This window comes from Callospermophilus lateralis, chromosome 11, assembly GCF_048772815.1.
Source record: "Callospermophilus lateralis isolate mCalLat2 chromosome 11, mCalLat2.hap1, whole genome shotgun sequence".
Classification (NCBI taxonomy): Eukaryota; Metazoa; Chordata; class Mammalia; order Rodentia; family Sciuridae; genus Callospermophilus; species Callospermophilus lateralis.
In genome coordinates, this window is record NC_135315.1 from 19335461 (window position 1) to 19349936 (window position 14476).

General features: G+C 40.1%; 2 protein-coding genes across 56 annotated transcripts in view; one reads left to right on the top strand and one right to left on the bottom strand.

Moving 5' to 3' along the window:
• The window catches only part of Nbr1 (NBR1 autophagy cargo receptor), a 29023-nt gene extending 15852 nt beyond the window's left edge, over positions 1 to 13171 (bottom strand). For 3 of the 6 annotated variants that reach the window (XR_013092727.1, XM_076871556.1, XM_076871560.1), the window contains exons 1-8: positions 12329 to 12635; positions 7987 to 8097; positions 6163 to 6225; positions 5370 to 5388; positions 4229 to 4251; positions 1972 to 2166; positions 1391 to 1468; positions 460 to 674 (exon numbers count right to left, since the gene is read on the bottom strand). Coding sequence is in view for 5 of the 6 variants with exons in the window: in XM_076871556.1 (XP_076727671.1) it covers positions 460 to 674; positions 1391 to 1468; positions 1972 to 2166; positions 4229 to 4251; positions 5370 to 5388; positions 6163 to 6225; positions 7987 to 8088 (695 nt within the window). In the remaining variant the exon portion in view is untranslated. Of the gene's footprint in view, positions 1 to 459; positions 675 to 1390; positions 1469 to 1971; positions 2167 to 4228; positions 4252 to 5369; positions 5389 to 6162; positions 6226 to 7986; positions 8098 to 12328; positions 12636 to 12686 lie in introns of those variants that run through there. The other 3 variants (XM_076871559.1, XM_076871558.1, XM_076871557.1) reach the window with 2 other exon arrangements.
• A 1221-nt stretch (positions 13172 to 14392) lies between these two features.
• Positions 14393 to 14476, top strand: part of Brca1 (BRCA1 DNA repair associated) — a 66143-nt gene continuing 66059 nt past the window's right edge. For all 50 annotated transcript variants that reach the window (XM_076869434.2, XM_076869438.2, XM_076869459.2 and 47 more), the window contains exon 1: positions 14393 to 14472. In XM_076869434.2, the coding sequence (XP_076725549.2) occupies positions 14393 to 14472 (80 nt within the window). The remainder of the gene's footprint in view (positions 14473 to 14476) is intronic.

The window sequence follows — 14476 nt, forward strand, 5'->3', positions numbered from 1 at the left end:
ATAGCAGGTACCAAGGTAGGGAGGTGAAGATAAGACTTCTATATTTGCTCCAATACCAGCTTGATGGTAATCTGACCAGTCACCTCACAATACCAAGTCTTAATGTTCCTCATAAATAAAAATGAGGACAATAACATTTAATTTGCATCCATTTCTGTGGGACAATCTAAGTGAGGAAGCAAGATATGAAAGCATTTGGAACAAGAGGGGAACTATCCTTAGCTATCTAATTTTGTTTTGGGGAACATGACTTTGCCTGGCTCTGTTAATCCAAATGCATATCTGAACACAGCATTCTGAATAGTCATCCCTCAACTCACAAAGCACGTGTGTGCTTCCCTTCTAGAGCTACAACATCTAATGTTCAGACACACCCAATTTTCTTTTACCAACCGAGAATGCTAGGAAGTCACTGCTTTAAAGCCCATCAATCCTAGCTATTCTCAGGCATCTGCTTACCTACACTGGTAGCGCACACCAATGATCCTCCTTTGGCAGTTGCTGCAAGCAATATGCCAGCTGAACTGGTTTTCTGGCAGAAATAGTGTTTCCTCTGAAATAGGCATTGAGACTTCTGAGGGACAAGAACCCAAAGGTGGGTTTTGGAGAACAAGTTTCTCATGTAATTTCTGTTCAAGCTTCTCAACTGTTTCTTTAACCACTTGCTCTCTGAACTAGAACACAGAACAGAAGATGGAGACAACTCAGTTCCAATATTGCAAAAGCTGTAACAATATCAACAAATCTGAAACCTCACTATCTCTGGTATAACATAAGAACATAATAAACAACTAATACCTAAAGAATGAAATAAACAGAAATATAACAAAAGGTCCATTCCTAGTTCAAAGAAAACAACAAATCCTTTTGATTTGTTGCTCACTAGGCAAGTGCTCTACTGCTGAGCCACAACCCCAGCCCACGCCCCACCCCACTGCCAGCCTTTTTTTTTTTTTTTTTAATTTATTTTGAGACAAGGTCTCATTAAGTTGTTTAGGTGCTCCCTAAGTTGCTGAGCCTGGCTTAGAACTTGCAATCCTCCTGCCTCAGCCTCCTGAGTTGCTGGGTTTACAGGTGTAAGCCATCATGCCCTGCCCCAGCCCTCTTTATTTTTCTTTGTGACAGGATTTAAGTTGCTCTTGTTGGCCTCATATTTATGGTCCTCCTGCCTCAGCCTCCCAGGTAGCTGGGATGACAAGTGTGCACCACCACATGTGGCCAAAGACTAGTATGTTCTTGACTAGATCTACCAAGTTTGGAAATCACTAGCTACCACTCTTCAAGATTCACTTGCACCAGAGGCAGCAGCCATCTGGGTTCAGCTTTTTATTTTCCATATTCCACCTGGGCCGACAATGCTGCTAAAACCCAATCCAGAGAGAACACTCACTGTCTCCAAGTAGCTTGTGAACCAGTCTGGAGGCTTGTCTTGAGGCTGGTCTTTGTCACATGGGGTAAGTGGAAATGGCTGTATGAAAACACAATTCAAGATCTTGAAGTTTACTTTTTCTATTTAAATTAATTGCCCTGAAATGTATTATTTTGAGTTTGTCAAACTATACAGCATAAGGTTTTAAATAATCACGGTGTAAAGGAATACAAAAGGAAAATAAAGCCTCTATCCTACTCTGCTCTCCCTTCTCCAGAAGCAAACCAAGAAGTTTCAAAAAGTCAGACAGATGGTCCCAATAACTTTTCTTTTTGTTACTGGGGCTTGAACCCAGAGTCATTAACCACTAAGTCATATCCCCACCCCTTTTCTTTACATTTTGAGACAAGGTCTTGCTAAGTTGCTGAAGTTGGTCTTGAACTTGCAATACTCCTGCCTCAGCCTCAGGAGTTTCTGGGAATACAGGCATGTGTCACCACACCTGGTCAACTCCCACGTATTTGATGAATACTCAAATCTTATAGAAAAGAAAATGAGATGTAAGGTGAGAGAATTTGACAGACAGGTCCATCTCTTCATACCTGGGCTGCAGGTTCCTCTTGGGTCTTCATGTCTGATCCCAAGATTCTCACCAGTGAAGAATAATGTGCAAGTGGCTTCTTCCCTGTCCTGGCAGCTACTCGTTTTTCTGCTACAACTGGGAGTGGGGTTTCATCAACAACATGGTGCCCTTCATGTACTTGCATCTGCAGTTGGTTTCCCTGCTTAACTGCCATCTGAGAGCATATGTTATGAAAAAAACACATTGTGTAATTTTCTTTTCCCAAAGGAAATTTCAAAACACACGAATAGTATGTAAATTAGAGAATTTGGAAACTTTTTGCATTGTTAAATAAATATACAGTTTGAGCATCCCTAACCTAAAAATATGAAATAAATTCAAAATTTTATGCATACTGGCATGATGCCACAAGTGGGAAATGTTAATCTGATCTCATATGAGTTGCAGTCAAAATGCTAGAATACTAGGAATATTGTAAAAAATTATCAGGCTGTGTATAAGGTCTATGTGACATATAATTCAATTCAAGTTTAGACTTGGGTCCCCCCCAAGATATCTGATTATGTATATGCATATATACCCCCCCCCCGAAAAAAAGAAAGAAAATTCCAACACTTAATTTTTGGATAAGGGATACCCAATTTATCCATTACTATCCCTTCTATTTCCTTGCCAAGATTATTATCTATGAGTAGTTTTGCTGTTAAACCTAAACAGTAAGTTTTTAGTGAAGCGACTTGGTGAGATTTTTCATTAACTGAATTATTACTTGTTTTTTTTTTTTTTTGTACTAGGGATTGAACCCAGGGGCACTTTGCCACTGAGCTACATTATCCCCAGACCTTTTCATTTTTTATTTTTACACAGGGTCTCATTAAGTTGCCAGGTTGGCCTTGAGTTTGCAATCCTTCTGCTTCAACTTTCCTTAGTAAGGAAACTTAAGTATGTGGTACTGAGGCTTTCAATTTTTTTTTTTTTGGTAACAGGTATTGAACTCAAGGGCACTTGACCACTGAGCTACATCCCTTGCCCTATTTTGTGTTTTATTTAGAGATAGGGTCTCACTGAGTTGCTAAGGACCTCACTAAGTTGCTGAGGCTGGCTTTGAACTCTTGATTCGCCTGTCTCAGCCTCCCAAGCTGCTGGGATTACAGGCAAGCACCACCATGCCTGGCTCAATTGGTTTTTATGAAATATTCCATCTTTGAATTTTAATCTCTACAATCTCAAAAAAGTCAATCCTAGACTAACAAAACTGGAGGAACTTAAAACCATATCCTACAATGAATCATTTACTTTTCTAACAACATATTTTGGAAAATAAGCTTAAGTGGTCACATCTTTACAAGTTTAGGGGCCAAGTCAGTGAGGTTCTAATTCTCTCTCACTGTCACCAATAACTGTTCTTAATTATTATATTTTTTTGGGTATGGCAGGGGGTCAAGGTACTAGGGATTAGAACCCAGGGCTTTGCATATGCTAGGCAAGTGCTCTATATCTGAGCTATATCCCTAGCACTTTTTGTTTTTATTCTGAGACAGTTCAAGACTGTCCTTGAACTTGGGATCTTTCTGTCTCAGCCTCCTGAATTCTCCTTGGGATTATAGAGGTATACCATTAAGTCCGGGTGCTAACTATTCTTTTATCTGTTTTTCTACCTTAAAAGATTTCATTTAAAAAAAGCACTTCATGGATAACTATATGAGGTGATGGATATGTTTCTTAGCTTGACTGTGGTAATAATTTCACAATATACACATGTATCAAAACATGTTGTTCTGGAAGTGTAGCTCAGGAGTAGATCACTTGCCTAGCATGTGCAAGGTCCAGGGTTCAACTCCTATAACCATAAAAAAAGAAACAAAAATCATGGGACTGTATACCTGATTTAAAACAAACAAACAAACAAACAAACAAAAAAAAAAAACCAAGGTCTCCTATGTTGTCCATGGTGGCCCCCAACTCCTGGGTTCACATGGTCTTCCTGCCTCAGCCTCATGAGTAGCTAGGACTATATGTGCATGACACTATACCCAGCTTCTTTGCATGTTTAAATGACAGGACAATGGCACCATGACCAGCAATGAGATGAGACAATAACAGAAGAAACTTGTTTTTGGAGTTGCCTTTTGCTGAGATATGCCTTTCCCATCAGAATCTCCCTAAAAATATGTTTCATTGTGTTTTTACTTACTAGTTTTTAATGAAACTCAATTTCAAATTTTTGTCAATAAATCTGTTTAAAATTATTTGCAAACAGATTAAATAACCATTACCTTAAGTGCTTCTTCATATTCTCCTAAAAGGACAAAAAAAATACACAGTGAAATTCAATATAGTCAATATAGTCAATTCTGAAGATCTAATTACAGCATGAGGACTATAGTTAATAATAGTGTACTGTATTAAGGATTTTTGCTAAAGGCATAGATTACAGCTGCTCTTACCATGGAGTGGCAGCGGAGGGGTGGAAGGATAGGTAACTATGTGAGGATAAATGTTAATTTTTTTTGCTATAATAATGATTTACTATGCAAATGTATCTCATAACATCATGCTGTTATTTTATACACAATAAAATTTATTTTTTAAAAAAGTACAGGCAGGGGCTGGGATTGTGGCTCAGCGGTAGAGCGCCTGTCTAGCATGGGTGGGGCCCAGGTTTGATCCTCAGCACTACATAAAAATAAAGGTATTGTGTTGTGTCCATCTACACCTAAAAAATAAATATTAAAAAATAAATAAACATAAAATAAAGGTATTGTGTCCAACTACAACTAAAAAAAATATATTTTTTTAAAAAAGTACAGGCAATTTTAATAAATTTTAAGAAATTTTAGCTTACTATTTTTTTATTAAAAAAAAAAAAAAAACAAACTGGAGGGGACAGCGCTCAGAAAATCCAAGGGTGTCTACTACTGATTTACGTCCCCAGTCCTTTTTATTTTTATTTTGAGTTAGGTTCTCACCAAGTTACCCAGGTTGGCCTCAAACTTGTGCTCCTCCTGCCTCAGCCTCCTGAGTAGCTGGGATTATAGTTATGCACCACCATGCCTGGATATTAGCATCTTAAATACAACTGAACTTTCATTAAAGCTATTCAAAGGCACTAATCTTATATACAAAAAGAAACACAATAAAAACCCAGGGCTGGGGAGGTAGTTCAGCGGTAGAGTGCTTGCCTAGTATTCATGACACCCTGGGTTTGACCCCCATCACTGCAAAAAACAAAAAAACACAAAACCTCATGTAACTAATGCCCATGGAGACTGAGATCAATGTCAATTTATAGTATACCAAATTTTATTCTAAAATGAATATTACAGCAAGACCGAGTATAAGTGGAATCATCTCATTGCTTCAATGAACAGATTATGGCATTTAAGTAAGACTGAATATATCCTCTCAGGGACTCACCTTGACTGTTAATGGATACCTGTAAAAAGGAAAAAGCAACAATGATTTCACATGTCACCAGTTGAGTATTTCTTTTCATGGGGGCACGGTGGGGAGGTGGTACTGGGGATTGAAATCAGGAGTACTCGACCACTGAGCCACATCCCCAGCCCTATTTTATTTAGAGACAGCATCTCACTGAGTTGCTTCGTGCCTCGCTTTTACCAAGGCTGGCTTTGAACTCTAGATCCTCCTGCCTCAGCCTCCCCAGTTGCTAGAATTACAGAAGTGCATCACCTGACTTCAACTGAGTATTTCTATTACTAGGAACAGGATAGACACAAAAATCTCAGGTTGGGGATTCAGATTTTCCAGTACCACTTCTATTCATGAATAATAATTAAGGAATTTTATTTCTTAAGTACTGTGCCTTTCTTTATTTCAGGTACATCAAAAGGCAGCATAATATATGAATTCATTTAATAATATATTAGCTCTGAAGCCTGAGGATATGAACTGAACCCCTACTCCACTACTTTCCAAGCTTTTATGCCTTTGGGAAAGTTACTTAAACTTAAGATTGCTACATAATTGTAAAGTAATTTCTCAGATATTCTTCTTCAATGTTGTTTCCCTATTTTTCAACTCCATCGGAGGTGCCACAAATCTTCTTAGAACATGCAATTATCAAATATATTTAAACCACTGTATAAATGAGATAAACACTATACCTGACTTTTCAAGCCCCATTTCATAATGGAGAAATAAGATCCCTATTTCGAGTATCTAGTAATAGAGCCATAATATAATTTACCTTTTCATTTTCTTCATCTAGGTATTTTATTTGAATAGTGTTCAGGTCAAATGAAACTTTCACCTGCAAATGAAAAACATTTGCTATATGATCCAGACATCAAAAAGGCAGTTTGTAACAGAAACCCAGAAGTCATAAAGGAAAGGGTGGGCACATTTCACTATATATAATTAAACATTTTAAACTAAAAAAAAAAAAAAAAAAAAAAAAAAAAAGTTACTAATGATTGAACCCAGGGATATTCTAGCACTGAGCTACATCCCTATCCCTTTTTTGTTGTTTTGAGACTGAGTCTCACTAACTTGTTGAGTCTGGCCTTGAATTTGTGATTTTTCCTGCCTTAGCCTCTTGAGTTGCTGGGCTTATAGGTGTGTGCTACCATACTCTGCAAAATTTAAACATTTTATATGGTGAAAAAATACTACAAGTCAAAAGCCAAACAAGAGACTGGGAAAAATATTCACAACTGATTATAGACAAAAGCTTAAGATCCATAACACATAGAAAGCATCAGCAAAACTATAACTAATAAGATTAACAACCCAAGTGAGCCACCATGGTGCATCCCTATAATCCTAGCTACTCTCAGGAGGCGGAGGCAAGAGGATCCCACATTCAAGGCCAGCCTGGGCATCTCAGGAGGACCCTGTCTTAAAATAATACTAAAGAAAAGGGCTGGGGATGCAGCTCAGTGGTTCAACACTTTCTTAGTATGCATGTGGTTCTGGGTTCAATTCCTGGAACTATAAAACAAAACAAAACCCATGTAAAAATGGCCAAATTTATTCTGAAAATTCAGGAAATATAGGGGCTGGGGATGTGGCTCAAGCGGTAGCGCGCTCGCCTGGCATGTGTGCGGCTCGGGTTCGATCCTCAACACCACATACAAACAAAGATGTTATGTCTGACGAAAACTAAAAAAAAAAATAAATATTAAAAAAACAGTAGATCCCCTTGATTTAAAAAAATAATAATAATACATAATAAATGTTTGATTTTACCAATAGTCGAAACAATGCAAATTAAAGCAATAAGATATCAATGCATTAAACAAAAAGAAAACAAAAACAAAAACCAAAACCCAGAGCACTTTTTAGTGTTTATTTTGACAGGGTCTCACTAAGTTGCCCAGACTGGCCTCAAACTGGTGATCCTCTTGCCTTAGCCCCTGAGTAGCTGGGACTATAGGTGTGCCCCACTGAGCCCAGGATATAAGGGTTTTAACACCAGGGTTTCACTAGATAAATAAAGGCATGTATGAAACATTCACCACTGCAAACCCAACAAAATCAGAAGAGTACAAAGGGCATCCAAAGACAAGGAAAAGCACTAGCAAAAAAGGAACAGTTAAACTGTTGTCTAAGCATTTGTGGGAGTTTTTTCAGGCCAACTTCAGATATTCAACCTCTGACCTGGCAATAAAAACAATCAGGCTCTTGCAAAATACAAGTTATATTCTTAGTAGTGGACAAACAACAGTGACATATCTGCTCTCAGGCAACAGACATTCCTCTGAGGCCTGGTTGGGTAGGACTAATTTTTCAGACTGTTTCTGAATATTTCTAACTCCTATTTCATTTAAATAAAAGTAATTTTACCTTCCCTTTGTAAACTCTTCAAAAGCAACTTAGTTGTTCGTTCCCTTTATCAGGGCACATCTTCTACACAAATACTAAATTCCTGTCAAACACAATTTTCCAAAAGGCCCAGAAATGGTAAATATGACAGATTTAACAGCCACGAAATAACACTGCTAAAAATAGCTACTTTGAAAAAAAAAATCTATGCTTAAACTACTGAGAAGCAAAATAAAACAATACTCACCATAGCTTCAACATCAGCCCAAGTTGTATTTTCTGGATCAGAAACCAGAAAGCTCTGAGTTTCATTTTTAAAAGTCACATTTAGAGTAACCTGTGGTTCCATGCTGTGGGGCTACAGTTTGGAGGGTGGCAAAAAAGAGAGAGAGAGAGAGAAGGAAAAACATATATACACATATTAAAAAGGTTCTGTAAATCGAACAAACATTTATGAACACTTGTGAGGATCTATTATGGACTATGCTTGAGAGTGACAGAAGCAAATAGAGAAACAATGTCCTTACTCTTGGGGAATTCACAATTTAATAGGTGTTTTATTTATTTACTCTGGTGCTGGGGATCAGACTGAAGGGGGATTTTCCAGTGAGCTACATCCCCAGCCCTTTTTATTTTGAAATAGGTTTTCACCTTGCTGCTTTTGATCTCACCAAATTGCTAATGCTGGCCTGGAACTTGTGATCTTTCTGCCCTCAGCCTCCCCAGTGGCTTGGATTACAACTGTGTGCCTCTGCTCCCAGTTCTAGTAAGTGCTTTAAACCAATTTCATTGTTAAATAGGAACTGCTGGCTGGGTCTAGTGGCACAGGCCTATAATCCCAGCAGCTCAGCAGGCTGAGGCAGAAGGATCGAAAGTTCAAAGCCAGCCTCAGCAACGGTGAAGTGCTAAGCAACTTAGTGAGACCCTGTCTCTCTGTGCCCCTGAATCCCCCCCCCCAAAACAGAAATTGTTGTAGCTGGGCACAGTGGTCCATGCTTGTAATCTCAGCAACTAGGGAGGCCAAGGCAGGATTTTGTTTTTCTTTTCTTTTCTTTTCTTTTTTTTTTTTAAAGAGAGAGTGAGAGAAGAGAGAGAGAGAGAGAGAGAGAGAGAGAGAGAGAATTTTAATATTTATTTTTTAGTTATCAGCAGGCACAACATCTTTGTTTGTATGTGGTGCTGAGGATCGAACCCGGGCCGCACGCATGCCAGGCAAGCGCGCTACTGCTTGAGCCACATCCTCAGCCCCAGGATTCTGTTTTTCAAAAAAAAAAAAAAAAAAAAAAAGGAGGTGGGGCAGAGGCTGGGGATGTAGCTCAGTAAGTGTCCTCCCTGGGTACTAGTACTGCAAAAAAAAAAAAAAAAAAAAAAAACCTTTATTTTATTTATTTATTTTTATGTGGTTATGATGATTGAATCCAGGGCCTCACAAGTGCAAGGCAAGCTCTCCCCCTCTGAGCTACGACCCTAGCCTGGAACTATTTCTTCTAAGAAATAAGGATATTAGTGCCCAAACTATGTCATAAAGACTTTGACTTAAATAAAACACAAAAATTTAGTTATTAGAAACCTCCACATTAGAAATAGAAGTCGAGCGAGATGCAGTGGCATAAGCCTGTTGTCCTAGTTACTTAGGAGGCTGAGGCAGAAGAATTGCTTGAGCCCAGGAGAGGCCAGCCTGGTTAATATAGTGAGACCCCATCTCAACAACAACAAAGTCTGCTCAGTATTTAAATTTTGACTACATGCACAGAAATCATCTAGCATTTGTGAAATCTCTAAGGACTGACTGCACTTTATAAGCCCTAGGCAACTTAGCAAGACCCTATCTCAAGAAAAAAATTTGGGGGGACTAGAATAGATACTAGATTAAGAAATTGTAATGGTATGATAATGGTATCATGGTTGTTTATACACACATGTATACATATGTATATACATATATGTACATATATACACAACCATATATATATATGTATATCTTTTTGGTACTGGAGCTTTAGCCCAGGAGTGCTTTACCATTGAGATATATCCCAGCCCTTTTAATTTTTAAATTTAGCAAGACCCTGTCTCAAGGAAAATAAAAATCTTTTTAAACCAGAATAGATACTAGATTAAGGAACTGTTAACTTCTTAGACACAATAATGGTATTATGGTTGTTTATACACACATACATATCCCAGCCCTCTTAATTTAAATTTGAGCCAGGTTCTCGCTAAGTTGCTTATTGTCCCACTAAGCTGCTGAGGCTGGCCTCAAACTTGTGATTCTCCTCCTCAGCCTCCTAAATGGCTGGGATTACAGGTCAATGTGCCCAGGCCCAGCTCATCCCATTTTTAATCTGCAGCTACCCAGATTCTGCCCCGCATATAAGCGATATGAGACGAATAAATCCTGGAAGTTCCAAGAAGGGGTAGGAAGACTTGGGTTCTAGATATAGCTCTGGCACATGAGTCATTTAACTCTGAACAGTCTTTTCATCTCTGAGCTTTAGTTAATTAATCTGTATAACAGGACTAATATCTCTGCTTTGCCTATCTCACAATTTTATTGTAGGAACTAAATAAAAATGAGGGGTGCTGGGATTATAGCTTAATGGTAGGGAGATGCTGGCATGTGCAAAGGCATGGGTTTACTCCTCAGCACAAACACAAAAAGTGTGTGCAAGTTCTTTGAAAACATTTAAAATACAAAATTATTATTATAGTAAACCAGTTCTTAGGGCATTAAAATAGAATAAAGCACTGCCCTGTGAAACAATACACTTGAGGTTATCATTCTGAGAATCTTGAACTCTCTGAAGATTACAGATTTTTTTAAAAACCCATAAATTTTTTCCAGTTCTTTGTCTTCACCTAAAGTTCAGTTCACTGCCAAAATAATACTAGTCTCTAGGCCCAATCCTGCTGCCATCAAGCATTTATTCACATTGCATAAAATTCTTGGAGTCCTCAAGATTGGTCAGAATTCCTATAAAATTCTCAGGACTTTGTGAAAAAAATGAGGGGAATGAAGTGATTGATTCAGTCTGCCAAAAGTGACATTCCAAAATACATTCTCGCTTTCCAACTTTAAAAAACATTCTTCCCACCAGGGATGGTGGCACATGCCTGTATTCCAGCAACTCAGGATGCTGAGGCAGAAGGATCTCAAGTTTTGGGATAGCCTCAGTGACTTAGGCCCAAAGCAACTTATCAAGGCCCTATCTCAAAAATAAAAAGAACTGGGAATGTAGCTCAGTAGCAAAGTACCTCCTGGGTTCAATTCCCAGTACCCCACCCAACCCCAAAAGAAAAGAAACATTCTTTTATACTTTTTGAGAATCTGGAAGGAAACTAATGTATCCTTCCCTTTTCTCAAATTACACAATTAGAATTAGTTGGATAATCTGGAACTCACCCAGCTGGTTTGCCAATAGCAGAAAACAGGAAGTCAGAGATTCTAATCCAACTGGACCACAGCCAGGTCTTCATAAAGAACTGCCTAACACCGGATGTGGTGACACATGCCTTTAATCCCATCTACCGTGGAACCTGAGGCAGGATGATCCAAGTTCCAGGCTAGCCTGGACAATTTAGTAAGACTCTGTCTCAAAATAAAATTTATAAAGAGCTGGGGACATAGCTTAGTGGTAGAGTCTTGCCTAGCTTGAGCCAGGCCCTGGGTTCATCCACAGTACCACAAAAAAAAAAAAAAAAAAAATCCATGCCCATCTCTTTTGCTTACATTTGAGAATCCTTTCAGTAAGAGCATTAATCTTGAACTTGTGGAAATACCAAAGCTATAGTTAGTTCCATTTGTTCCTGCAGACTTTAAACCAGTAGAATCTGATAACTCGGGCCTAGAACTTCAGCTTTCATAATTGGTGTTATTATAAGTTCATGCTACTGACTCACCTTCACTTGGCACAAATCAGCTTTTCCTCTATGCAGTTTTTTTTTTTCAGCTTCAACAAATACTTTTAATGAAACCGACCTGAGAACCTAATCTTTGATTATTGTCTTCACCAGAAGCCTGTGCAAGCTATCCAGGCTTTCAAATGTGTGACCTGAAAACTAGATAGTTGACAAATAGGAAAGAGTGACTTTCCAATACCAAAAGTCTCAGACCAAGGAGATCTCTTTAAGATCTCTTTAAGAGGGTCTCAAAAAAATAATAAAAAATAAAAAAATAAAAGGAGGATGGAATGGGGAAGGTGTATGGGTAATGTCATTTCTTTCTTGCAGACTTAATCCTAGTCTTCCAATTATCGTTTCCTAGTACTCGATGTCCCCAAGACAGTGTCACCACCCCCTTAGGGCTCTCATTTTCTTTGCCTAGGAGCTTTTGAGCTTTTGAACTGGAGAATCTCGGTCTTCCTTCGGAAGAAACCCAGCGTTCTGATTCACGGACTCTCCATCCCTCCAGCGGTATCCACCCTCACGATCCCTCAGAACACGAATGGTTCTCTCATCTGGTCACTAAAAAGATTGGCTGCCCTAGACACGGAAAAAAGTCTCTCCTCTTTTCAGGAGTCTCCTCTGAACTTTCCCAAGCCCTCTTGGTGCGACGTGACCCCACACCAAGGTAACCGCATTTGCTCCCTTACCAGCTCACCGCCCCCGGGGGGCGCTTGCCGGAGGCCAGTGCAAGGACCGTTCGCTGCTTGGCTTGCTGTTATCCCTGCGGGGTGAATCTAACATGGCGGATAGAGACAGGGCCTAGTCCTCTGTTTCTCTGAGTTTCCAAAAAGATGATTGGCTCTGACAATTTGTCCCTCAAAATTATTACCCTGCTGATTGGTTGAAGCTGCGTTGGCGGGGGCGGGGCAGGACAAGCCTGACCCTCACAACAATAACAAACACTGGGCCGGAGGGGCGGAACTACAGGTGCGCAGACGTGGGCCTGGGCGAATTTCCCCTTCCTAGGCGGAGCGGGTAACTCCTGTTTTTCCTCAGTTCACTGACCTTAGAGGACTACTTGCCCGAGACTTGCAGGGCTGATGGGAATTGTAGTCTTTCTAAAGTTTAGTCCAGTGTCCGCTCTTAAGACGCGAAAAACACAACACTCCAATCCATAGCTGTTGATGTACATAACGTGAAGAGGTCTCCAATCTACCGACTGGGTTGCCTTAAGAATTGTGTCCGCTTCCGGTGTCGGAAGCTCCTCTTCATAAGACTACAGTTTCCAAGAAACACTGTAGCGAAGGCCTTTCGTTCCGCAATGCATGCTGGAAGTCGCAGCCCCTCCTACCCCACTATCCTCTTATTTACCTAAACTGAAGACTTCCATTGCAGTGGAAGGTTGGGAGGGGGCAATGTAGCCTCCTTGCCACTGCTTTGGGTACTATGTTGCGCTCTTATTCCAGACTTAGATGACTATTCCAACACTTGTACCGTAATTACTGTGACGTAATACCTCACAGCTGGAAATTTAGAGGCAAGCTGGCGCGCGCGTAATAGAAGACTCAATTCTTTCTCTTCCGTCTCTCGCTCATTACGTCATTCAGGGAAAGAATGGATAACCAATCCCGAGCCCCGAAAGACCCTCGACCCTTTTATGCCCCGCCCTTCCGCCAACGTGTCTTGATCTTGCATTCTGAGAGGCTATCGCTCGGCTGCAAAGGCCAGTTTCCTTGGCGACAGAAAGCGCGGGAATTACAGATAAATTGAAACTGCGACTGCGCGGCGTGAGTTCCTCGAGACTTTCTGGATAGTCCATCCCCGGAGCATTCTCAGATATCTGGGCCCCTGGGCCCGGGAAACTTGGATGCTTTGCTCTGGGTAAAGATGGAAGAGCTCTAGGGACGGGAGAGGGGTCCAAAGAGTATTCATGGTGACAGGCGGGAGGCTGGTGTGAGAATAGCGTCTCCTAAAGGAGAGCAAGACGGGTGTTATTTGGCTCGGGGAGAAGGTGCGGCGGACGGATCCTGACAGGCCTAAGACAGTGTGAATCTGAGCGAAATCCTGGGAGGGGAACAGTTTGTGTATTGGAAGGGGCGCTCTCAGGATAGGAAGGCGGCACAATGTGTTGGAGGGAAAATCCTGGTGTTAGAAATTGGAATGTGCCTTGAGGGGGACACCATGAGTATAAGAATATTGGCTGGAAAATGTGAGGAGAGGACCTTGACGAAGAGGAGCAGACAGGATTTTGCGGAAAAGAACCCTTAAGAACTGGATCCAGCTGGACGCGGTGGCCCACTCCTGTAATCCCAGCAATTTCGGAGGCTGAGTCAGGAGGATGGCAAGTTTCAGGCCTGCTTCAGCAATTTAGCGAGACCCTGTCTCAAAGGAATGAATAAATAAAAAGGACCGGGGATGTAGCTCAATGGTAAAGCATCCCTGGGGTTCAATGCTTAGTATCAAAACGAAAGACCTAACTGGATTTTTATGCGTTTTGAGATGGGAGTAGAAGGAAGTACATGTTGGGGGACATCAGTAATAACAGGAGCAACTGGCTGAGACATTTTAATCACAAAAAGCAACTGCTAGAATTTTTTTGAATGAAACCTTTGTCATTTGGTCTGTGGTTGAAATAATTATAAAGCACTCCAGTCTTAATTTTTTTTAATTTAGAAATGATACTCAAGATGCTGTTCTTATAAGCCTTCCAAAGAGGTTTATTTATTTATGTTTTGTATTTTATGTGTTAAAGTTCAATGGAACAGAAAGAAATGGATTTATCTGCAGTTCGTGTTGAAGAAGTACAAAATGTCCTTAATGCTATGCAGAAAATCTTAGAGTGTCCAATTTGGTAA